Below are 25,887 nucleotides of genomic sequence, written 5' to 3'. Positions count from 1 at the left end.
CCGAGTGGAATGGAGGCGGCTACTATGTACAGCAGAGGCCACCCCGGCCTTAGCCTGACCGGTAAGGTAAGTAAGTAAGTAAGTATCTCCGAGATTCTCAAGGCTAAGTTGTCCCTCAAGGGGCCTGAAGTTGTCAAAAATTGTATGGGACCAAAAGAACATGAAATTTTTTCGACAAAACAAATACGCTATTCCACTAAAACCGGTGATTTTAGGACCCTAAAGGGCCAAAAATGTGCTTAGATTTGCGATATTTGCGTTTCCAAGATATTGACAAAAAAAAAAAACACTGAAAAATCAGCATTTTTGACCATTTTTTTAGATTCCGAAGGAAACTTACCCTATTTTGTTCAATAACTCAAAAACGAGTAGAGATATCGCAATTCTAAGCACTTTTTTTGCCCTTTAGGGTCCTGAAATCCCCGGTTTTAGTAAAATAGCGTATTTTTTCCGTCGAAAAAAATTTCATGTTTTTTGGTCCCATACAATTTTTGACAACTTTAGGCCCCTTTAGGGACCACTTAGCCTTGAGATACGGACTTCAAATTTTGACACGATCATTTTTTAGCTAAAACGATCATTTTCCACTAACGAACTTTTAACATTTCCAATTTTTGCAAAATAAGGGACGGCCTGCTGGTCAGTATCCATTTGTTCCAGCTGAGAGAGGCAGTTGGCATCTATTGTTTTATTTTGTTTGTTGTTGTTGATCATTGTCACATGAGTCGCATGGGAGGTAAAGGTCGACTGCGTCAGAACCCATTAACGCAGTAAGGGATGAATACTGTGGGGTTCTTCCTGGTACCATATGGGCCAAAATATGTGCACTTGGTGGTCCATAAATAAAGTCTGGCGGTCATAAGCCAGAGATCCTTCAGAAGTTTTGTGTTTCTTCGTATTTACTACACAAATGTTGAGCTCTGATTAAATCTTTTTGACAGAGAACATATTGCTCTATGAAATGCCTACTGAAATTATCCATGTTTTGTAGTAATATCTTTCTTTTTTCGCTAAATTGTTCACTCACTTCCTAAAGGGGTTCAAAATACCTCCTTACCCATAGGTAAAATGTAGCCTAAATTGTGCAGAAAAATCTTATCGAAGTCAGATAATTTTCAGCTCTGTTTCTACATTGAACATAACGTCATGATACATATGTGCCATCAATAAATTTCCCAACTAGATGATGGCTTTGATAAAATACTTGATTTTCTAAATAATGTATTCTCAGGATTCAGGAACACTTCGGCTTACGTCGACGGAAGGACCATGAGAACATATTCGACGAGAAATGCACTATCACCACTAGGTGAATTTATTAGGGTTTTTTGCTTGAATTTTGAACCGAGTTCATGAACTAGCGCGGTACGTATTCCCCTCATAAAAAAATATCAGACTGTATGTAGTTGTGATTGATTTCTTGTTAAGCAATCTTCCCGTGGGAATCAGTAAAGTTTTCCGAAAGATAATTTTTATCTATGAAAAAATGTGATTAGTATTGATTTTCAATATAAAGAGCGCATGTTGCCGAGGCGGTAGCCGTGCGGGTACTCAGCAAAACCATGCTCAAGGTGACGGGTTCGATCCCCGGTAGGTCCAGAAGTTTTGCGTTATGAAAATTTCTTTTTTTTTATTCTTAATCACTTAACCTAATTTACAGCTCTATTGTCCACTGGGGCACTACGTGACAAATTTCAATTGACAGCTGCACTTACATTTTGTACAGCGCCTAGATTCTTTTCTACTTTATCGAACTGGTTGCCTTTCTGCTGCTTTCACTTTTTCTACTTTATACCTAGTAGAATGATGAGCACAAGGATGATGATGGATGGCCGTTGTTCCTTTCCAGTCCGATTGGGGGTCCATTATGAGTAGCAGTTCGCCGATGTCCAGGTATCCGGGTCCGTTTGAGCCATGGGGCTCAGAAGAGGGTCAGTGTCAGTTGCAACTGACGAAAAATTGCAAGTGCCGGGGCTGGGAATCAAACCCATGACCATCCGCATATGAAGCGAACGTGTGACCAACTACGCCACGGGCCCCGGCTATGAAAATTTCTTTGACTATCTTGGGCTTAGAGTATCTTCTTGCCTGACACACGATACACATGCAAAATATTCATCAGCAGAGGAATCTCTCAGTTAAAACTGTGGAAGTGCTGAGAAGCAGGTTTTGCCATAGTTGGGACATTATGCCACATAGAAGAAGAAGTGTAATCCACAGAAATCTCACATTCTTTAACATCATAAATCAGATTCAAATCTTGTATGAGCTTATCGGGTTGGCTTAGAAACTATTTTCTAATCCATATTAGCGATAAGAGCTGATATAAATGTCACCAGTTTTCTTCCGGCTAAAAAAGGTTATAAATCAAGAACTAAATGCGAGTCATGCATAGAATATGTGCATAAGAGAAGTCTCGCATGCATTTTAATAATGAAAAGAAAGAAGCTATGACGTTACTCGATGGTCAAGGGAATTCCTCTTGCATGCAACAAATTCGGTTCAACGTATCCAGTCATTACCAGTTCCAGGAAATTACTCACGGCGCTCCATTTAGCAGTGCTCTTATCTTATCACGGTGAACTTCACCTCTCGTTTTTTGAAGATGAAGGGTATTTATAATTGCCCCCTAAATAGCTCGTGGTGCCACCAAAATTTACTCAGTTCAACCCTAGCGCTGCTATCAGTTAGTTTGCTGTAGACGAAAAAAAAAAATGTTGCATTGGAATGTTCTTATCTTACTGTTGGGTGCATCAGCGTACGCATCTCCGATGACCTCCTTCAATGCAACCGCGGAACAGCTCGATGCGGACTGGATTCAAGTCCCGAACCCGAACTGGGAACTGACCTGGGTTCATCGATCGATGGTGGAAGCGCAGGCACACGTCAAGTGGGGCTCTCAGGAGCTGGATGTGCTGTTTGTATTCTTCTCGCGGGCGAATTCGGCTGGTTCGGCCTATCGATTCAGTGAGCTGAAGAAGGTGAACGATACAGTGTTCGATGCGTCGCGACCAACGAGAGTTATCGTTCATGGGTGGTTGAACAATCGGGATTCACCGCTGAACGTGAATGTTCGGAAGACTTATTTGAAGAGGTGGGACTACAACGTGATAGTCGTTGACTGGTCCAGCTGTGCTGCAAAATGGAACTACGTTGCTGTGGCGTTTTGTGTGAACGAAGTTGGGAAAACCGTTGGGCTGATGCTTTTGAGCTTGAATAAGAGTAAAGGATTAGCGTTGGAAGATGTTTACGTGATTGGACACAGTTTGGGCGCTCACGTTGCGGGGATAAGTGGAAAAACTGTCGGAAGAATCTCTACGATTATGGCGTTGGATCCCGCGTTACCATTGATTGGGTTTTGGGACAAGAGCAAAAGAGTCGCTAAGGGTGACGCGCAGTACGTGGAAGTGATCCATACCAACGGGGGATACTTGGGATATCTGGAACCTATTGGAACGGCAGACTTCTACCCCAATGGAGGGGTTGCACAGCCAGGATGCGGATTTAATTTTGGAGGTAATTATTCAAATCAGCAAATCAATTAAGCATATTATTGGTCTCCTTGACCATTTCGATAGGAATCTGTGCCCACTCCCGATCCTGGGAGCTGTTTGTGGAATCTCTGGAGGAACCTGAGGAACACCTTATGGCCAGGCAGATCTTTTCCCTGCAGGAAGTACCTTATGCAAGGGATAATACCGTCCGGCTGGCGAAAATGGGCGGCGAACCTTCGAATAAGCTTGGTGAGGCATACGGCTTGTATTACATGAGAACCGGTGATCGAAGCCCGTACTTTGAGTCTAATAAAGCGAATTGAGACTTATATGTGTAACATATGAATGAGAAACTTCCATTATGTGCTGACAGTAACTTTGAAATTCGGGTTTAAACCCTTTGAAGTGTTATTATGGCGTGTTTTCTACGTATTTCTGTGGTTTTGGTGCTCACCAGCATAGAAAGGGTAGAATATGATGCAGAATATTATTTTCTGGACATCCAAACTGTTCTTGAGGTCAGGTCCTAAAGTCCACTGGTGTAACGTTAACTTCTTTCATTATACAATGCTACAATTCGTAATCTATCATGTTCAGTAAGTCTTCTGAAAGTTCTAAAGACAGCATCTGATCAATCGGGATATCCTAGGTCATCCAAACTGTTCTTGTGTTTAGATCTTGAAGTCTACTGTATAGTAACGGTAACATCCTTCATTATACAAAGCTACAATTTGTAATATATCATGTACAGCAAAATTTCTGAAAGTTCAAAAGGCAATATCTGAAAAATCATCCAAACTGTTTCTGTGTTCTGATCCTGAAGTCCACTGGTGTATCGGTTCTTTCATTATTCAAAGATACGATTTATATTCCACCATGTCCAATAAGTCTTCTGGAACTTCGAAAGACAGAATAGTCGGGATATGCTAGGCCATCCAAACTGTTCTTGAGTTCAGATCCTGAAGTCTACGGCTGTAACAGTAACTTCTTCCACCATTTTTTTTCCTCCCCTGTTGGGAAAATCAAGCCACTGCGTTCAATAAGTTGATCGTTTGTGGCATTCCGTTCACGTGCATCCAATCATTCAGAATCGTTTACACTATCCTGCAATATGGACAAGGGAGGGGTTTGGGGGGTTAAATCCCTCCCATTGCCGATGTTCTAAATACTAGGCGCCCCTCCGCCTTTTGTCGAAATTCTGAAAAATCCCTCCCTTGTCGCTTTTCTGTGCACGCGCCTGTCAACAGTCATAACAATATCTTCTTTGCTGTTTTGCATTATACAACATTACCAACCGTAATGTTTGTATCTATTTCATTTAATAACAATAACAATAAGACTGGATCAAAAATTCTTCTCCACAACACTCGGTTCGCAGTCCTTATCCTCGGCTGCTTCCCACATTTGCCTTCAGATTTGTGCTCAAGATATGACTTCGTCATATCTTCATCTTAGCTGGAAGTTCTTAGTTGAAGGGAAGTTTAGTAATCCTGATATATCTCAAAGGTATTTTGGATTGGCTCTGAGTTTCATAGAAGTTCACGAATCTGGGTGGATGAGATTAGGTAACGCATCTTTTTAAAGCACAAATACTGACTACAACGAATGCAGATTTCAAAAAAAAAATAGTTTCCTAAACGTTTGAACAACCTTAAATGTTTCATAGGTACAGAACAGTGCCTACACAGCTAAACGCGTTCGGTAATTTTTGCCGAAATCTCATCCACTGAGAGTTCGGTAATGGATTTTTACCGAAATTCTGTAAAAAATTAACAAATGTCGGTAAAATGTTATCGTTTATCTGTCAAACTCTAACGAACTTCGGTAAAAGTTGCTACCTTTACCAATTTTTTTCCTGTAAAACAAACTTAACGATTGAGATTTCGGTAAAACATTACCGAAGTCGGTATTTTTTTCTAACTGTGTACTAGTCTTTAAATAATTGCCCATTGCACGGTGACGTCATCGAGAAATCGCTCTTTTTCTTTCCTACGGGAAATTAGAAAACAACAGGACCAGCACCTGTTAAATTTGACAGGTACTGGTCCTGTTATTTTCAAACTCTCTGAAGGAGCAAAAGAGATAGAATTTCGCCGTGAGGTGGTCTATATTAGTAAACTAGCTGCCGCGGCAAACGTCGTACTGCCTGCCTACTATGTTTTTTGACATGCAATTATGGAGAGAAATGCCCTCCAAAATGGAATTTAAAATTTTCTCGTTTTTGTTGTTATTTCCTCCGAATTTCACAATTATTTTTTCGTACGAACACGTCGGCGCCCTGAACGAATGCTACAGTGAAGGAATTATGCAGATCCGTTGACCCGTTTTCGAGCCTATTTGTAACATATAAATACCATTTCATTTTTATTTAAATGCATAGATATGGCTCATTATGTATCATTATTTAGGAAACTATTACAAAAGGTCGAAGGACAAAAGGTCGAAGGACACAAGGTCGAATGGACAAAAGGTCGAAGGGACAAAAGGTGGAATGGACAAAAGGTCGAATAGGACAAAAGGTTTTTTCCCCTTATCTGTAGAGCCTTTGAAACCACTGCTTCCATTGTGTGGGAATATTGTGGCATGGCCCATGTTTGCTTTAGTGCTTATCAAATATCCTGTCACAATTGAGATGTGATGGAATTGGTTGATGTTGCACTTGATCCCAATTAGGCTCAACTCGTTTTATGAAGTCGATTACCCTGTTCGGATTAAACTGCCAAATTTCCAAGGGCTCTAATAACCCTTTCCCTAATATTGACGACCTTAAATTATATAATACTCCACATTTGCATAGAATGTGTTCTGCTGTTTCATTTTCCGTTTGACAAAAACGACATTCAGAAGATTGAATTTTACCAATCTTATTTAAGTGATATCTGCTTGGGCAGTGCCCAGTCATCAGACCGGTTATTACCCTGAGATCTTTTTTGTTAAGATTTAATATGGCCTTGGCTTTTGCTGCACTGGGTCTTATAAACCTTTTAGCTTGTCTACAGGTATCCGTGGCATTCCAATTAGATTCTACCATAAACATTTCCCAGGTTTTAAGTTTCATTCTAAGAGTACACTCCGGAACTCCACAAAATGGTTCAGGACCAACAAAACACGATGCTACACCCTGTCTTGCTAAGTTGTCGGTTTTTTCATTTCCTTGAATTCCACAAAGACCTGGAACCCAATATAATATAACTTCGTTCCTAATGGCCAATTGCTTCAGAGAAAAAATGCATTCCCACACCAGCTTAGATTGGCACGTGAATACCTTTAGTGCATTCAGAGCAGCTTGACTATCAGAGAAGATACAGATATTGGCAAACCTGTAGTTTCTCTTGAGGCATGTATAAGCACATTCCAAAATTGCATGAATTTCTGCTTGAAACATGAAACAATGGGACTGTATCCCATTGGTATAGCTTCATTGATGCCAGGGCCTACAATAGGACAAAAGGTTAAATAAACAAAAGACAAATTTGAAGACATGAAAAGTGATCCATATTTGACAGAAAAACGACAACTAAAATTACAAGAAGAAATAATAGAACCAGTGATTCAACAACTTCATAAAAAACATTATTGAAAGATAGGATAGGAAAGATAGAATGTCCATAAATGGTAGAAAGTAATGTTATTCATTGAAGTTAAATGTGGACAACAATATTTCTTGAAAGAGCAGCCTATGGGTAGAAGGAAGATGAATCATTGACGTTCAGCGTGCCTGTCAGGGCTGGGTCATATCGACCACAATATTCTACTAGGGTTAAAGCCATACAGTCTATGAATTAGGGAAGGACAAATCTCTGGGTATTATATGAGCAAACCAAATGAAATTATTTACTTATACAGTGCAATTCGTAGGAACTACCTATTATTCCAAGAGAGGATGTTCACTAAGCACAAGAAGTCAATGATTATTTCTGCAGTATTCGACCTTTTGTCCTTCGACCATTTTTCCTTTTGCACCATTTACCTTTTGCACCAGGTTTTGACTGTTGGTGTACCGAGCCTCAGTAAAATCGATTACCGAAGCTACCGAAATAGTGCTGTTCTATTTTCGTCAAAAAAGTGCTGAACAGGCTATTCAGGATTGAGTGTGTAGGCTTAATTGGGGATAATAAATATATTTTCCAGAACTGAAGGGACATTTTTTCCGAGGTGACTGGCGAGTCGGAGAGGGTAGAAGTTTCCGTTTGTTATAATTGACAAAATAAACAATCGGGCGCTTTTTCTTTCCATGACTTGCTTAGCATTTTGCGGATTATTGTTTTTTGGTTTTGGAAAGTATGCGATTCACTATTGAGCCTTAAAATTATTTTGCATCTGAATAGCATTGATATTGTCAAGTCTGTACCAACACCCTAATCCCACACCAAAATACCCTTTTCCTATCCCATGGCGTTTATGTGGTCAGCAAAGACTATTCAGCCATTACCCCTCCTTATCATCGGCTTTGGACTGACTTGCGCTCTCATTGCCCCACCAAATGCTGCAAAATGAAAATGAAAATGAAAATTTTTTTAGGCCCATATCTCCGCCAATTTGCGTCCGATTTAAAAACTCTAGGTGTCATTCAAAAGATAAAAAGTCAAAAAAACTTTGAACATGATTTAAAAGAAACTTTTTCAAAAAAATTTGTATGTAAACTTAACCCAAAGTTGTCAAATTTTCTAAAAAATGAATATAAATTTTCGGCAGTGTCGCTGGAAGTTGGGTCGACCAAATTTTAAGATGAGAGCGGTAATATGGCCCATTTTCTATTACCTTTCAACTACTTTTTACAGAACTTAGCTTAAAAATCTAGAAAAAAAAAGTTATTAAGTAAATTAATCCTTGATGTCATCAACCAAAAGTTTGGGGTCATTCCTCAAAATGCTGTATCGGCCAAAAGTTTGGGGTCACTTTCGTAAAACATGGAAAAGTGATTTGTTGATATCTTTGTCATCTTTCATTCAATTTTAATTCTTCTTGGCCTATTGAATGAATGATACTTACTGCATAGACATGGAACCACACCTATTTGTTGAAATTTACATACTAAAACTTAACGTAAAGTTGCCTCATTTTTTAAAGCGTGGTAAAATGTGCTAACTTTACATAACATTTTTATATACAAAGATCGTTAAATACGTTAAGTTGAAGACATCAAACGTAAATTTAGTTAATTATCTTTGAAATCAGCCAAAAATAATTAAAATTGAACTATAGATGACGAAGATATCACCCAATCACTTTTACATGTTTTACGAAAGTGACCCCAAACTTTTGGCCGATACATCATATTGAGGGGTGACCCCAAACTTTTGGTCGATGACATCAAGGATTAATTTACTTAATAACTTTTTTTCTGGATTTTTTAACTAAGTTCTGTGAAAAGCAGTTGAAAGCTAATAGAAAATGGGTCATATTACCGCTCTCATCTTAAAATTTGGTCGACCCAACTTCCAGCGACACTGCCGTAAGTTTATATTATTTTTTTTTTAATTTGGCAACTTTGGGTTAAGTTTACATACAATTTTTTTTGAAAAAGTTTCTTTTAAATCATGTTCAAAGTTTCTTTGACTTATTATCTTTTGAATGAAACCTAGGGTTTTGAAATCGGACGCAAATTGGCGGAGATATGGGCCCAAAAAATGACATGTTTTTGAGGGGGTGACCCCAAACTTTTGAACGGGAGTGTACTTCTTCTTTTTATTCAATTTCACTTATTTCATTTGTTTTTGTAGGAAAAAAATGCAATACCTTTCTTTGCTTTAAGTTATATTTTAACATCATTGAATAAATATGAATGATTTCTGCATCATGGAATAAAACTGGAAGTAGTCAAATCCTAGCGGATTTCTGACCCTTTTGCTGCTGCGGCTGCTGCTGCTGCTGCGCTGGAAACTGAAATTCACAAATAAAAACTAATGGTTTGACAATATAATATTGAAGTTCTCGGCTCACTTACCTGTTTTCTTTTAGATTTCATTGGGTTAACATTACACGCTGGAACATAACGCACTTTCACGCCGACTAAATATCCAATTCATAGATAGAATATTGGAAACCACTTGTATCGAGTGCCTGCTTTCACTGACTCGATACTCACTCATTTTGACGTTTCAAACAAATTACCGAAACGTCAGTAATACAAAGCATAAACTACTGAACGTTTGGTAATTTTTCACCGTATTCGGTGTTAGAGCTCCTTTACAGATGGCTTCGGTGAAAAATATCACCGTATTCGGTAAGTCAGGCTTCAATCACCGAAATTCTGTAATTTTGTTTACAGTTTCCGGTACATCTGCAGAAATTTACCGAAGACTCAGCAATTTCCTAAGTTACCGATCAAATCCGGTAAATTTCATTACCGATCTCCGAGCGTCTGTTTAACTGTGCAAGGTGAATAATAATATCAAGTTGACTTCAGGTTGGTCCAGTATCCACGGTTAGTTATGATACGTTACTTAGTATAACAGATATGGCTACTGTTACGAGTGTAGACTTGAAGTTCTGAACTTCAAGGTAGTTTGGCTACCCTAAATTATCCCTATAGTGTCTATAAATTACATTGTAGATTTCAAGAGCTTAACGGATCTCAGTAGATTATGTAATGCCATTATTTATGGCGAAAACACATAAAACTATTCTTGTAGATTTTAAGGACTTTAATACAGGACAGTTTGGAACACCTAGAACATCCCAGAATATAAACATAACCCATATTCAAATTCTGATTTTAGAACGACTGGTACGTCATTTATTTCGTTTCTCCAAACTTTACGGTGTTCAGGATGTTCTAGGTTGTCTGTAATGTCTCAAATGCAAATATTCTCATTTTTCCTCAATAGAGGACTCAACTTGCAGCAACTTTGCCGAAGACAGTATTGCTGAATGTGTGAATTAATACAGCCGTTTCTATGTCGGGGTTATGACCCCACTGGCTCCAAAGGGTAATGTTGATACATGTTCAAGCCTATAAGAATAATTACACTAGTTTACAGCATTTTTGAACTCGGTAAGCTGATGATCATTTTTGGTGTAGAATCATGCCCTGAGTTCGAAAACGCGGAAGAAAAAAATTACAGTAGAGCGGAAATTTTTTCGACTTTCCATACAAGGTTGATGATTTGAAATCGATTTTTGTTCTATTTTTAAGCAGAGTCGCTCACTTCAAACATCTCATTCTCCGCAATCAATGCTCCGATTGAGCTGAAATTTTTACTGTAACTTGCCTATATATGATATGTCAAATAAACGTCGAGAAAGAATTTTTAAGTTGTTTTTTTCTTATTGAAAAAAATACATTTCTTCAAAAAAATTCGGGAATTTTGCTAAAATTTAAGAAGATCGTCCCTAAAACTCGCCAATATCTTGAATTTCATCAATCTGACGCAAAACCTGTATTCAGATGATCGAATGGTATTGTATTCAGCTTTTAATTTATGGAAAAAGATTTAAAATTGGTTGAACAAAACGCAATATATTTGAATTTTAATAAATTTCATATTTTGAAAAGTTGCAAAACTCGATATTGAGCTAAAACTCAAAAACTGTTCTACTTAAAATTTTTTGAAGGTCGGTTTCGAAATCAGCACTAAATTGTGCTTCAAAAATTTTGGTCGTTGACAGAAGTTCACGACTTTCGTTTTATTTTGTAAACTTGTGTTATTGTCAGAAACAAACATGAACACACAAACAACTAATTGATATCAAAACATCTTCTACGTCCCAGCATCATTTTCCACGTGACATACTTATAGTTTCGTATGCTTCACCTCCTTCAGTACAAACAGTTCAAAGTCACTAACCGACCATACATATGGAGCTCCGTGTGATTCCCAACGATATTAAATACTGCCCATCGTAAGCCCTTTTTTACGACAACCGCTTAGCGAAAGGTGAGAGATAAACACTGACTGCTTGCTGGCTGGTAGTTGGCTAAATTACTCAATTGTGCTTGCGCTTCAAACGCACGGAAGATGACCCAGTTGCATGGTTATTTTTTTTTATCATGCTGTTTTTGGAGCTCCCGCCCTAACGCGTGTTCCCAAAAAGTGACTGCGTAAGAAAATTGCTGATGTTACCGAAGAAGAAACTTAACACTGCCATCAAATTTTCTATGCTCCATTGTTTGCAGTTTAATGGGCAGTCAAACCGGGTGATGCAGCTGGTGATCGTGCCATGCTTAGCTACTTTTGAATTGCAATAACGAATCATCTGAAATTATGCGAATTGTTAGAAAACTGATGGAACAGGTTCGGTAGGATTATTGATAAGTCCATAACTGGACCTCAGTTACTCATTGAATGGCGAAAGTTTTGGATCGCCAATTATGGTATAGCGTTCCAAACATCAATAGATTTTATTGGGTTTCTCCAGGGTTTGAACCTTGAGTAACACCATGGTAGTCGTTGGGCCGAAAACTAAACCAATAAAAGCAGAGATATTGTGCGAAACGATCTGAAATCTGCATCAATTTACTTGCAGCCGTCTACAAAAATTGAAGTCAATTGATATAAAATAGACTGAGTTATAAACGAAAAGTTCTCAAAACAGTACCCACTGCCCAAGTAGTCCCGCACCCTATTATATACGATGTGAATTTTGGCACTTAGATTGCAGAGTGGCCTCCTTTTATGTACCTTTATCAATAAAATAAAATTAAAAAAATGCTATTCCTGTTGCATTTTATGAATTTTCTGTAAAAAACTTCTTCATTGAAAAGGAATTCTTCCAAAAATCTATTGTACAAAAAAAAAAAACAGAAAATCCCGTTGAAAATGTAGCTGACACATTCTACCGTGACGTTACAACGTTTTGACGCCTTTTCGGTCAGATTTTCCACTACATCCACTACAACTTGTAAATTGGACCACAAACCCTCAAATATTATTGCATATTCGGATTCCTTGTAAAATTTCCAATGAGTATGATCTGTTGAACAGTTAGATTTCATGGAAAAGTATGTTTAAAATGGGAATTAGTAGCGTGACGTTACAACGTTGTTGTTTTTACTGTAAGTTCGCCAACTAGGGGCTGTCCATAAACCACGTGGTCATGAGGGGGGGGGGGGGGGGGTTCGACCAATGACCATTTTGTATGGACAATTAAAAAAAATTGTATGGACTAATGACCACGGGCGGGGGGGGGGGGGGGGGGGTGGTTTCAAAAGTCCCAAAAAAAATGACCACGTGGTTTATGGACAGCCCCCTAGTTGTGTATCAGTGGTCCAAATTTGGGAAAGATCGGGCCATTCTCCACGAAGTTATAAAGATTCTTGGAAAAGCTAAAATTATCCGATAGCCAAATTTGAGCTGTTATATCTCCGGATTCAATGAACCGATTGCATTTGCGATTGATTTTGACCATTTATGACTTATATAATGAGCTACGAAAAACCGTTGACTTAACTTAAAATTCTTAACACGGAAGAAAATTAAAACGATTAGATGACTTTTCTAATGAAACACCAAATTATCCAAAACTTCGACATCGTTTCAAAATTCAATATGCAAATTATAGCTCATTTAATTTTCCTCCAATTGACTTATATATAAATGTGTTTTAAAGGAAAGTAACAATATAGCCGCCAGCAAATTGAAAAAGTAATGGAATCTATATATAAAAATGAGTTTGAAATCCCTTTGAGGCAACAAAAGTCACGAACGGCTGAACCGATCAGGATGACTCTTGCACGGTTCGGTTCGTATTCGCGGTGGCTGTGTTTATATGTAAAAAAAAGTTAGGAAAATGAACTAAAAATGTAAGAAAATAGACAAAATGCTGATATTTTTAACCTGGGAAGGAAATCAGCACGATCGAATTGAAACCAATCTAGAGTGCGGTGCGATTTTGAGCTCAACAGTTGTCAAACCACCAAAGCTTGGCAAGACAAAGTTTGCCGGGACAGCTAGTACATATTAAAAATAGACATATTTCCCAAACAATCGCGAAAAAAATAAAATTGCTATAGCTTTTTTTCTTGTTAACCCGTATCGGCCTGAGTCAGCGCATATGAACTAAAAATGTCGCCGTTCAGCGAATACATAACGGATTTGAATAATTTTTTGACAGCGCACTGGTACATATGTCTAGTTTGTAAAAGTGGACAGAGAACGTCGGAATGGTCCCTATGGCCGGAGTTATTCCGGTGGGTCACTGGGTCAGATTCGTATAAAAAGGGCCGTTTTTCGGTACACAGAGTGTTTTCCATTATGATTCGCTATTAACCTCACTCTATTTTCACTAAAACTTATACCTCTACAACCAAACATTGCTTCCACACAGTTTTTGACCGTTTAGGAACTACCGGATGTGGCCACCGGACATAATCTCCGGAGGAACCTGCCACATACTGTATACTGGGGTACACAACCATAACCCATTTTTTGCAGCTCTGTGTATTGACTTTAGCGGTATGGTGTCTTAGAAGATTTTGTTCTATATACTGAACTCTTTATTTTGGGATTTTCACTTTTGTTATTAATCCACTTAAAGTGCGACAGAAATTCACTTTTTTCAAAAATGAAGATAGAGTGTTGGAGTCTACTGCAAAGTTGTAGAAAAATGTATTGTTGGAAAGTTTGCCGAACAAACTATTACCTTGTTTGCTTAAGTATAAGAGATATGTGTCGTTTTTTGTGAACGACCCCTCAAAATAGTTTTTTCGTTATATCTTTTTGTGGGGATTTTTGATAATTTTCGTGTGTTCTACAAAGTTGTTCTTTGTTATGAAATACACCTCTTTCTGCTTTTTTATCATTGGAATAACGCTCCAGGTGGAACAGAGCCTGCATCTCAACTCTTAAAACGTTAAAAGATTTTCTTAATGAGTCCTTGGAGGAATTCCTGGTGGAATCATGGAACGAATATTATAGAAATACCTGGAATGATAATAGGTCTCCTCCAGAATTTATTAGAAGAATTCCCCTTGCAATAACAGCCACTAGCATAGGCATTATGATTAATTCTTTTCGATAAATACTATGAAAAGCGCGATGAAGAAGAGGGCAAGTCCCTTGTCTTGTGTATTCACAACTGAGATTCCTACAAAAGTGCTGCTGTGAATCCTCCAGATATTTCTTTAAAATTTCTTGCTGTGATTCCTTCAGGGATTTCGAGTAGTATTTCAAGCAAAATTCCTAAAAGGAGAGAAATCTGGAAAAATCATTGGAAATATCTATAGAAATCCTTGGAGAAATCACAGAATGGATTTGTATATGATAACGTGGACATACTTCTGGAGCAATCTCAGCAAGAATTTCAGCATTTCAGCAGAAATTCCTTGAGACGTTATCCAAAGATTTCTTCATGTTCCCAAGAGTTCCTCTTGACATTTTCGGCGGATTTCTCCAAGAGTTCAGGAAATTTTCTAGGACACCTACCGTGATTTCTGCATTGATCCAGTGTGTATCGTTCTCAAAGTTCTGTGCCAAAGTTATCCTGAATCGGATACAGGAGAAAATAGACGCGGCTCTCCGGCGGCAGCAAGAGGGTTCCATGCCAGAAGATCTTGTGTTAACTATATTGTCACGCTCCGTATTAAACTAGAGCAGGTTAACGAATTCCGAGAGTCCCTCTTTTTGGTGTTCATTGAGTACAAAAAAGCTTTCGATAGTCTGAGCCTCGAAAATCTGTGGGGCACCCTGAGACGCAAAGGAGTTTCGAATAAAATCGTCAACCTCATGGAAGCGCAGTACGAGGCTTTTACATGCACAGTCCTGCATAACGGAGCTTTGTCGGACCCCATCCGGGTAATTTGGTACTATCACCGCTACTGTTTCTCATCGTAATCGACAAGATCATGGTGGGGGCGATTGACCGTGTACCAAATCGTAGGCTAGTTTGGCAGTCCATTGCAATGGAGCATACTAGACCAACGAAGCTCTAACATGCAGAATAAGCTCGACGACCAGACCGAACGCTCCTCTACGGCGGGTCTACCATCAACGTCAGCAAGACCAAATCGTTGGCTATCAACACGGATCAAGACGGCTAGGACTGCTTTTCCGAATCTACGAAATATATGGAGATCCAATCAGATCAGTCAACGCATCAAAACTCGAATTTTCGATTCCAACGTGAAATCTATGTCGTTGTACGCCAGCGAAACGTGGTGCGTGTCAGCAGAGACCATACAAAAGCTACAGATTTTCATCAACCGATGTCTGCGGTTTATAATTTGGGCCTGGTGGCCTCACAACTGGATTTCGAGTACTGAGCTCCATCGACGCTGTCATTGGAAACCGATATCAATAGACATTCGAGAACGTAAATGGAGGAAGTCGACCACACACCACGAAAGAACGGAGACGAAATCTGCAAGCAAGCGCTGGATTGGAATCCGGCAGGACATCGCAGCAGGGGCCCGTGCCGACAAAGCCTCAACAAGGAAATCAAAGAAGGCGAACCAGACCTGACCTGGGTCCAGGTCAAGGCTGAAGCCAGCAGCAGCCAAGGATGGAGATCATTTACGTTGGCCCTATGTACCCCCAGAGGTGCTCAGGACACCAGAGTGAGTGAGTGATTCCTGCAGAAGTTCCTTCTGTGATTGCTACAGGGATCTTTAAAAGGTACCTCCAAAAATTCACCATGGAGATTACTCAAGAATGCGTGCTGAGTTTCCACCAAGATTACTTCATATGATTCCTACAGAAATTCCTTTCGAAATAATCAAAAAAAATCTTGACAAACTCACCCAGGGTTTTTTGCCAAATTCCTCTAGTGATGTTTCTCTGAATTTCTCTTCGTATTCTGGAAATCCTCGTCAAATTTCTTTGAGAATTCCTGTAGAAAGTGGTCCTGAAATGGTACTGTGGTTTTCAAGGCTTTCGTGGTGGGAATCCTACAAGAAGAGTTGCTGGAATTCTTCAAGTAATTCCTGCTAGAAATACTTCAGGAGGATTCCCAAGAGCTAAAACTGCAAAGATACCATCTAGAAGTGCTTGAGATTCTCAGCAAGAATACTTGGAGAAATCCTGGTAGAAGTTCATGAATGAATCCGTGCAGGAATTTATAAGGTTATTCTGAGAGAAATTATTGGAGAAATCCTTGGGAAAATCCCTAAAAGGATGACCGGAGCAATTTGCGGAGGAATCCTAAGAGAAACCCATGGAGAAATTCCAGAAATTTCAAGGAGCCTCATCAGACATTTCTAGAGGAATTCCAAGAGGATTTCTCAAAAGATTTGGTATGCCTGCTGGGGTGTCTAGTCTAGTCTAGTCTAGTCTAGTCTAGTCTAGTCTAGTCTAGTCTAGTCTAGTCTACACATACACAGCCATTCATTGAAAGAATCCTGGAAAATGATAGAATCGACAACTTCTACCATTTTTCTTGTCATTATTAATGCTTGCAGTACATCAAGAATGCATTACAAGCATTAAAGCGGCCAGGCCTACTGTGCAGCGTTGTTGATTCTACAATAAAACCATTAAGGCGGGGACATCTCGTACCAACCGCTCAGTTTTATACAGAAAGCTAACTACGTGAAAAATCGGTGGGGATGACGTTGCTAAGAAGGTTAATGTCACCCCTTAGTCCTTGGAATCCTGGGATGGAACACAGGTATTTGGTCCGTGTCCTGGCCCTTGTACCTAGGTTTAAGCGCCTTTGCTCGCTCTCTGAAATGAAACAAGACACTGATTTCTAAAAGGTGAGGAGCTGTGACGTAACAAAAACAAGTTCCTCAAGAAGTTCCGAAAGAAGAGGAAAGAAAAGAAATAATATGAAGCCTGAAATGGTCTCACCAATTCGCCAGAAAACTCCGTGAAAAATCGCCAAATGCAACATTGTCCTTCAGAAAGCTTTTCAGTACAGTAACGCACGGCGCCACTGGTGCCATAGCAGCATGCCTTTCCCTACTCTGTTTTTCCCTCGGTTTTCCCCCACAGGGCTTCTTATTCCCTTTCCAAGGCAGCACAAATCAACAAAATCGAGAACACCAGCTGGACTCCGAAAACACTTTCACGACTAGTTGCTATAGGTTCGCGGCGTCTGCGTAATGGATCTGTATCCTGGCCGGACACGATTCGCGTTCCTTGCACTGGAATGCGCCACACTCGCGGCGGCCACTGGACCACGAACTGTTTTTTCATTTCTTTTCCGCAGCTTGAATCCACTCGCGGCCAAACTTTAGGGACTTAAAATGCTTCACTTTACACGGATTTCCTTAAACCTCGGATCCCAATTGTTGCGATATTCACTAAACTCGTGAAAGATTTTCACCCGAATCACTTTCCGGAAGGCGTAGCGCAATCATTAGTTCATTTTTCGCTGTTCGAATTGGAGGTAACGCAGAATCGAAAAAAAAAAACATGACAGCAAATGCAAAAAGCACCTACGCGCGCGCACAGCTTGCTGCGATCTCTTGGTATGCCTGCTGGGGTGTGTCTAAAAACTCTTATTTCTTATTGTATTCCAGTCATTACTGCTGAGATTCCTTTAGGAACTCCTACTGATTTTTTTTTCGAATTCTTGAGAAATTTCATGCATTTTCAGCATCTCCAATTATTACTGTTGAGAATCTTCCAGGAATTCCTGGATGGTTTCCTGCTGGTGGGAAACTCAGAAAAAATCCTGGAGGATTCTAGTCTGAAATTTGTAGAAGAATCCCAGCAGCAGTCCAGTAGTAATCTCAGCAGTAGTTTCCAAAATAATCTGAAGAGGATTCCTAATAGGAGTACTTAGTTTCTAAAGAAATCCATACTAGTATCGCTGGAGGAATCCCAGCAAGAATTTTTAGTGAAAATGCCAGAAGAGTTTTTGGAAGTATCCTTGCAAAAATTGCAGGAGCAATCTGAAGAATAAATTATAGAGGAATCATTGGAACTACAGGCGGAATTTATGAAGGAATATCGAGAGTAATTTCTGAAAGTATCTATAGAGAAATCACTGGAAGAACTATTGCAGGATTTTTTTTTAAATTCGTGGAGGAATTCATGAAAAATACCTGGAGAAATCACTTGATAAGTCACAGGAAGAATTCCTGGAGGAACTTCAAGTGGACTCCCTGGAAGAATCCTGGATGGCATCAGCAATCCCAGTAGCAATTCCTAGAGGAACCCAACAGGCATTCCGGAGACAATCCAGGAGAAATCTATGAAAACATTATCTTGGAATTCTTCAACAAATGCCTGATGGGATTATTTTAAATATTCTTGTTGGGATTGCTTCAAAGGTGTCTGCAATAGTTCCTTTACATATCCTTACAAGGATTCCTCCAGAGATTTATCTAAGGGGTCCTATAGAAATCCCTCTTGCTATGTCTCCAGAAATTTCTTCAAGAACTGAAGGAATTCTTAGAATAGCAACAGATATTACTACTAGGACTTCTCCAGAAATCACTGCTAAAGTTTCTCAAGCATTTTCAGCTGAAGGAACTCCAGGAGGATCTGCAGCGAGAGATACCTGCGTAATCCCAGCAAAAGTTCCTGATGGTTACTGACAGAAATTTATAAATAAATCCCAGCAATGTTCCTGAAGTAATACCAGAAAGAATTTCTAAGAGAATGTCAAGGTGATTTCCAATAGGAATTACTGGGAACATTCTAAATACATTTTTGTAGTAATCCTCGTAGAAATCCTTGAAGGAATCACAGCAGTAAATTTCGAAGCAATCTCAGCTGTAAATACTAACGTTGGCATGCTTCTCACTCTCCTAAATAAGCACAAGACAGAGACAGATGGAAGAGGGGGATTGGCCTTCTTCTTCATCCCGCTTTTCTTAGTATATATCGAAAAGAATTAATCAAAAAAGAAAAGGCTGCCTACGCTAGTGGTTGTTATTGCCAGGGGAATTCTTTCAATAAATTCTGGAGGAGACCTACAGTGTATCAAACAATTGTCCGTACAGCATATTTTGGTCAAAATATTTTTTCATTCAAATGATCATAACTTTCTTATACGTCAATCAAATACGCTGAAATTTTGATCAATCATAAACTACATATTAAAGCTCCAGTGGTAAAATTTTGAGCGAGATCGAATAAGTTTTCTGAAAGTTATAGAACTTTTAGTAAAGCTTATAAGATTTTTGAACACATTTTAAAACATTATATCTCAATATGTACAATATGTAAGTTGAGATGCAGGCTCTGTTCCACCTGGAGCGTTATTCCAATGATAAAAAAGCAGAAAGAGGTGTATTTCATAACAAAGAACAACTTTGTAGAACACACGAAAATTATCAAAAATCCCCACAAAAAGATATAACGAAAAAAACTATTTTGAGGGGTCGTTCACAAAAAACGACACATATCTCTTATACTTAAGCAAATAAGGTAATAGTTTGTTCGGCAAACTTTCCAACAATACATTTTTCTACAACTTTGCAGTAGACTCCAACACTCTATCTTCATTTTTGAAAAAAGTGAATTTCTGTCGCACTTTAGGTGGATTAATAACAAAAGTGAAAATCCCAAAATAAAGAGTTCAGTATATAGAACAAAATCTTCTAAGACACCATACCGCTAAAGTCAATACACAGAGCTGCAAAAAATGGGTTATGGTTGTGTACCCCAGTATACAGTATGTGGCAGGTTCCTCCGGAGATTATGTCCGGTGGCCACATCCGGTAGTTCCTAAACGGTCAAAAACTGTGTGGAAGCAATGTTTGGTTGTAGAGGTATAAGTTTTAGTGAAAATAGAGTGAGTTTAATAGCGAATCATAATGGAAAACACTCTGTGTACCGAAAAACGGCCCTTTTTATACGAATCTGACCCAGTGACCCACCGGAATAACTCCGGCCATAGGGACCATTCCGACGTTCTCTGTCCACTTTTACAAACTAGACATATGTACGAGTGCGCTGTCAAAAAATTATTCAAATCCGTTGTGTATTCGCTGAACGGCGACATTTTTAGTTCATATGCGCTGACTCAGGCCGATACGGGTTAAACATTTCAAGTTAAATGAAACGTTTTCCAGAGTTCATTATATAAGTCATGAATGGTCAAAATTTCATTGCAATCGGTTCATTAAATCCGAAAATATAATAGCTGAAAGTTGGTTATCGGATAATTTTACCTTTTTCAAGAATCTGTATAACTTCGTGGAAAATGGCCTGATCTTTCTCAAATTTGGACCACTGATACACAACTAGTTGATGAACTTACAGTAAAGCTTTCAGAATATTCGATGCACTTTTCGAAAAGTTACAGCCAGTTGAACATTTTTTGAAAAGTCAAAATTTGCCTGTCCCGATCATTTTGTCTATCCCCTGTATGCATTAAAGTGCTTTCACACGAAAAGATAATTAAATTTGTTTAAAGATTTTCACCAATTTTTCTCCTCATACAAATGGTACGGAGTTTCAAAATTAATTCAATTTTCTCCGAATAATTGTAATTTTTCTAATAATCGTAAAAACAATCTTTAAAAAAAGTTCCAGAAAGCTTGAAATTTGGAAAAAAATGTATGCTCAGCTATAAATCGACAAAATGGTCACTGATACCCCTTTGCATCTGCTGGACCCCTAATTTGGAAATGAAATGTTTCCAGAAAATGTTAGTAATTATACTGCCGACAATATGTTAAAAACATATTTGGAAATAACAGTATATGATAGAAGAACGGATAATTTCTGATGATGATTTATACACTATATATAACGCTTATAGATACTAGAACAGTTAGACAAAAAAAAAACAATAATAAATATAGCGGCAGTCAAACTACTGATGATTAATTGAACAGTTTTCTTGAAAGAACAGCCTATGTTTAAAAGAAGGGAAATTTTAATAAGAAAGGCTTTCAATCTGGCAAAAAGGACGGTTATTAAGCAGAAGCTTGTCAGGCCGAAGTACGTTGCCCCGAAGTTCATTAGGCTGGAAGTGTCGTTAAGTTGAATGAGTCATCTGTCCGATTGAGTTTAAAGCCATGAACGGGAAAACAAGTTGAATGATTTGAATGTATTATATGCATAAAGTTCATAAGAACTACCTATTTTTAAAAGAAGGCAACATCCGTGATGAAATAGTTGTTAAGATTGATATTTTAATTTGACCGACCAAAAACCCAATACTAAAAAGACAGGTGATTCTGTCATGGGGCAGTCAGTACCCAAGCAACACACATGGTTACAAAACAGTCACGGCAGCGTATGTAAGGTTTGCACAGAAGTCACTGCATATTCTTTCTAGTTTTCCATTCAGAGATTAGTTGGCAAGTTGGCGCTTGTACTGCCATTATTTTATCAGCGACTAGCTGGCCCGGCAATCTTTGTCTTGCCCGGTTGTGGTGGTTTGACAACTGTTGAGGTCATTGCAGCACTGCACTCTAGATTGGTTTTATTAGGTTCATGTTAAATTTCTTCCAAACTCATAAAAAAATTAGTAATTTCACAATTTTCTCACTTATTCAGTAGATTTCCGTAACCTTTTCTATTTAAAACACAGCCATCATGAATACGAATCGAACCATGCAAGAGGCGGGTTGGTTGGTTCATCCGTTCGGGAGTTTTGTTGCCTCAAAGGAACTCTAAGCTCATTTTTATTTTATTAGAGATTTATCCTTCTTTGAAACATACCCAGACAACCAGAAATCGTATAAGATGTTGCCTAAGATGATAAAGTGGAGGCCATATGCGTGCATGCCGATTGTTAAATGTACGCATATCAGGCCAAACATTTCAAAAGGTCCTATCTGCATTTGAGAGGCTCTCTTCGTTTACTTTCTCTTTCAATTACAGGGTGCGGCAGGAAAAAATGCGAAAAGTTCAAGGCACTATTACACGCTAAATATGGGATATATATGACTATTTTTTCATGACAGTGTATCAGTCAATGTCTAAATTCTAGCACTGAAAAATAAAAATGAACATATTCGATGTTTAACATGTGATAATGTGGGCCTAATAAGCGGATATCAATAAACTGCGCGCCCAATGGTCATTAAACAAAATGACTATAACAGTAACAAAATTAGCTCAAATTCGATGAACAACCAGACCACACTGATCCAGAGCCATGTAGTTTCACATACCAGATGAAATAAGTACATATATTTGATGATACTGTAGAGAAAATCAAAAAAAAAATGTTTTATCAGATGCGAAATTTAGCGACCTGTGCGATTTTCTGCGGTTTGAAAATTCTGGTTGTCTTCATCTTCAGGCACCGCCCTGTAAAGGTTAGTGACCAAAATGGGAAATTTTTTAATTAACTTTTCAGAAAACTAGCCTATTATAGATCATGGAACGTTGAAACATAGATTGGTTAATGTCAAATGGACGAAAATGAGGTTTGAAGTTGAAAAACACTTTCGCATTTTTTCCTGCCGCATACTGTATTGCAATGTAATGTTACTTTTCTCAACATTTTTTGCAGTACAAATCAAAAGACGATTGCTTTGACCATCGTTCTATGCAAGGAGACAATACAATTCTTAAAAACAGCTGAGATAAATATTAACGAAAGAGAGAGAAACCAAAGAGAGCCTCTTTTCTGCAGATAGGACCTGCAGATATGTTTGGCCTGATATCGCTTCCACTTGAACATCTTATGTAACATCTTATACGATTACTGGTCGACTGGGTAGGCTGTGCTTTCGAGCTACAGTGATGTGGGAAAAAGTGCTCTGCAGTAGCATTATCAATTGAACTCATAATTCATATTAGGCCAAATGGCATTTGGCCAAATGACCCTTAACTCCCAGTATCCATAGAATGCACTAAACGAGAGAAATGTTAAAAAGCCCAAGAGACTCAATACGTCTTCTACACACCTGAAAATTCTGAAATTTACACTAGACGGAATCATTAAAGAACGTTAACATTTTCAAGACAATTTTACGCGCATCATGTAAGTAGGTTAGATGTGAACAAATCAATTTCACCAGAAATGTAGAATCAGTAGCATATTCATCAGCCGCCTTCTAATTCGGTGAAATAGCTGAGAGGTAAGTGATGTGCTTCGCAATCAGCGGATCTGAGTTTAAATCCATGCGTGCCCAAATTTTACCTTTATATGTTTTGTTTCTGTCGAATCGGTTCTAGCGGTTGCTAGACGCTAAGAACAAATGAGTTATATTTTGTGATGTCCTCGAATATGTAAATTTACATGTTTCGGCCTCTAAATTTGTGTCTTTGAAGGTGCTCGTATGTAGGACTTCGAAATTAAATTTGAATATTTTTCTTAGAGAGAATTGAGAAGACAGCTAAACATCCCATTCGGCCTAACGTAATTTGGTTAAGCGTGCTTCGGCTCAATGATCGAACCCTCCTAGTTGTGCATTGGAGTCATTATGGCCCACGTGTACTACGTCAGCGTGATAAGCGTCAGCTGAGGTACGAAGTATGTTGAATGGCAGATGCAATACTCTCTACGGGGAAACGGTACATTCGGGGAAACATTTTTCGGGAAAACTGCATTCGGGGAACTGGTTTTCGGCAAAATGTCGTACAATCAAAAAATCTAGAGGATTTTTGAAAAGAAGAGAAGATGATTTTTTTAATGAAGAATACTGGGAAGAACTGGTAAACTCTTTGCAGGTGGGGATTTTTTGTTTTCATGATCATATATGGAGTTCAAAAAACTCATAGAGAACTTTTTCCCGGAAAACGCCAGATGAAATTTCACGATTTTTCAAAATTAACTGTAAGTTGGTGTCAAAGTTACGTTGCAATGAGCGAATGTCATTTGCTCGTTGCAATGCAAATGTGTTGCAACAAGCGAACGGCCGCTGTTGTAGATGGCTTCCTATGAAAATATAGCCACTGGCCGTTGGTTTTTTGACTATATCTCCAAAACGGTAAGAGATTCCATTTTGGTGTCAAAAAACGAAAGGAAGAACATTATTTTCTATGCCTAAAAAAAATTTGTTGAAAATAATCTATGATACAGACGATACTTTTATCAGCATTTTTAGACGTTTGTTCCCTATGGTGAAAAAAATTTCCGAGAAATTTTTTTCTCAGTGTATTTTTATTGGATTGCTGAGGTAATTTTGCGTCGATTTCACCAAAAAAGTTTGTTCTGCGATGTATAGTTTTTGAGATATGATTTTTTGAAGTATGGGGTGTTTTATAAATTTTTGGAAAATCGTTAAATTTCATCTAGCGTTTTCCGGGAAAATAGTCCTCTATGATTTTTTTTTTGAATTCCATATATGATCATATATCCACAACCTCTAGCTCTGGTGAAATTTTCATTGAAATCGGAGACCCTTTGGCCCAAACCTGTTCGATAATAAAAAAAAAAATCCCCAGGTTTCAATGGAAGAATTTCTTGAAAAAATCCTTGTAAAATAATGAAAAATAGAGTAAATTTTACCGGAATGACTGAAAATATCATTGAAGAAGTGCTTGAAGCATCACCGAAAAAAAAACTGCGATTTATTAATCCTGAGCAATTTGTGGTGGAAATGTCTGAATTTCTGAAGGAAAGTTCTAGAGGAATTTTTGAATGGGTCTACTGACGAATTGCTGGAGAATTTTTTAGAAGAACTCCAGAAAACATTTAACAGAAAACTCTTGGAACAAGTCCTTCAGAAATATTTGAAGAAATGCTTAAAGGAACACATGCACGAACTCGGGTAGCAATCTTTCAAGGAATTTCCTAAAGAATGGCTGAAGAAATCCCAGGAGGATTTTTTTAGGGATGTCTGATGAAACTTTTCGTGGAAATTTTCAAGATTAATCTTTTGAGAAATCCAGGATTAGTCTGTAGGAAAATTTATGGTGAAAATCCAACAGAACTGCAATCTAGAGGGACACTTGAGGAGAAATCTCTGGGGGAATTCTTGTTGCAGTTATTCTGGAAAATTCTTGTTGCAGTTATTCTGGAAAGAATCATCTTCCAATGAAAATTCCGGAAACATATTGATAAATGCTGATTGCTGAAGTAATTCCTATATGCATTTCTGGTGGTTTACCTTGGTAATCGACAAGAAAATTCTAAAGATATACATGAGATGGAATACATTCTGAAAGAATTCTCCGACGAATCTTTTGGAAAATTTTTGATAATTGAAGAAGTAAATCGTTAGAAAATTTATTGAAGGATTTCCCGGAATTGTTCATGATAAAGCGCCATATTCACGTCTGTCCCATGGGGGCGTATCAGTAAAGGGGTGCTGACATTTGGAAAGCTTGAGTAAGTAAAAAGAAAATCGTGTTATGTACTGTTCCTTTGAATTCTGCTGGAGGTTCGGCTGTATGGTTCCAACAATCAATTAAATCCGGCTACTCAGTCTTGAACTAACAAACGATGTTTATTACTTGCCCAATGTTTCGCCACGCGGTTAGTGTCTTCTTCAGGGGGAAACTTATTTGGTCGTTTTTGGTCTCATGTTTCGTCTAACTGTAACTGTCCTGTTTTTTGTTTGATGGTACATGACTTAGTTGGCTTGTAATAACTTCTAACGGACTATTGGCAATTGTCCGTTAGAAGTTATTACAAGCCAACTAAGTCATGT

General features: G+C 38.4%; 1 protein-coding gene across 1 annotated transcript; it reads left to right on the top strand.

Moving 5' to 3' along the window:
• The first annotated feature begins 2,623 nt into the window (after positions 1–2,623).
• LOC115266114 (phospholipase A1-like) lies at positions 2,624–3,817 on the top strand. Its single transcript, XM_029872075.2, has 2 exons — positions 2,624–3,516; positions 3,579–3,817. The coding sequence occupies exons 1-2, from the start codon at positions 2,715–2,717 to the stop codon at positions 3,815–3,817; spliced, it is 1,041 nt and encodes a 346-aa protein (XP_029727935.2). The 5' UTR covers positions 2,624–2,714.
• Positions 3,818–25,887: the final 22,070 nt, after the last annotated feature.

Source organism: Aedes albopictus, chromosome 3 (assembly GCF_035046485.1).
Source record: "Aedes albopictus strain Foshan chromosome 3, AalbF5, whole genome shotgun sequence".
In the NCBI taxonomy this organism is placed as follows: Eukaryota; Metazoa; Arthropoda; class Insecta; order Diptera; family Culicidae; genus Aedes; species Aedes albopictus.
This window is presented reverse-complemented; position numbering and strand designations above follow the sequence as displayed.

Bases quoted from the DNA above. Each gene is read 5' to 3' on its own strand.
- LOC115266114 (XM_029872075.2), top strand. From the start codon at position 2,715: ATGTTGCATTGGAATGTTCTTATCTTACTGTTGGGTGCATCAGCGTAC. The intron at 3,517-3,578 runs GTAATTATTCAA...CCATTTCGATAG, and splicing joins ATGCGGATTTAATTTTGGAG to GAATCTGTGCCCACTCCCGA.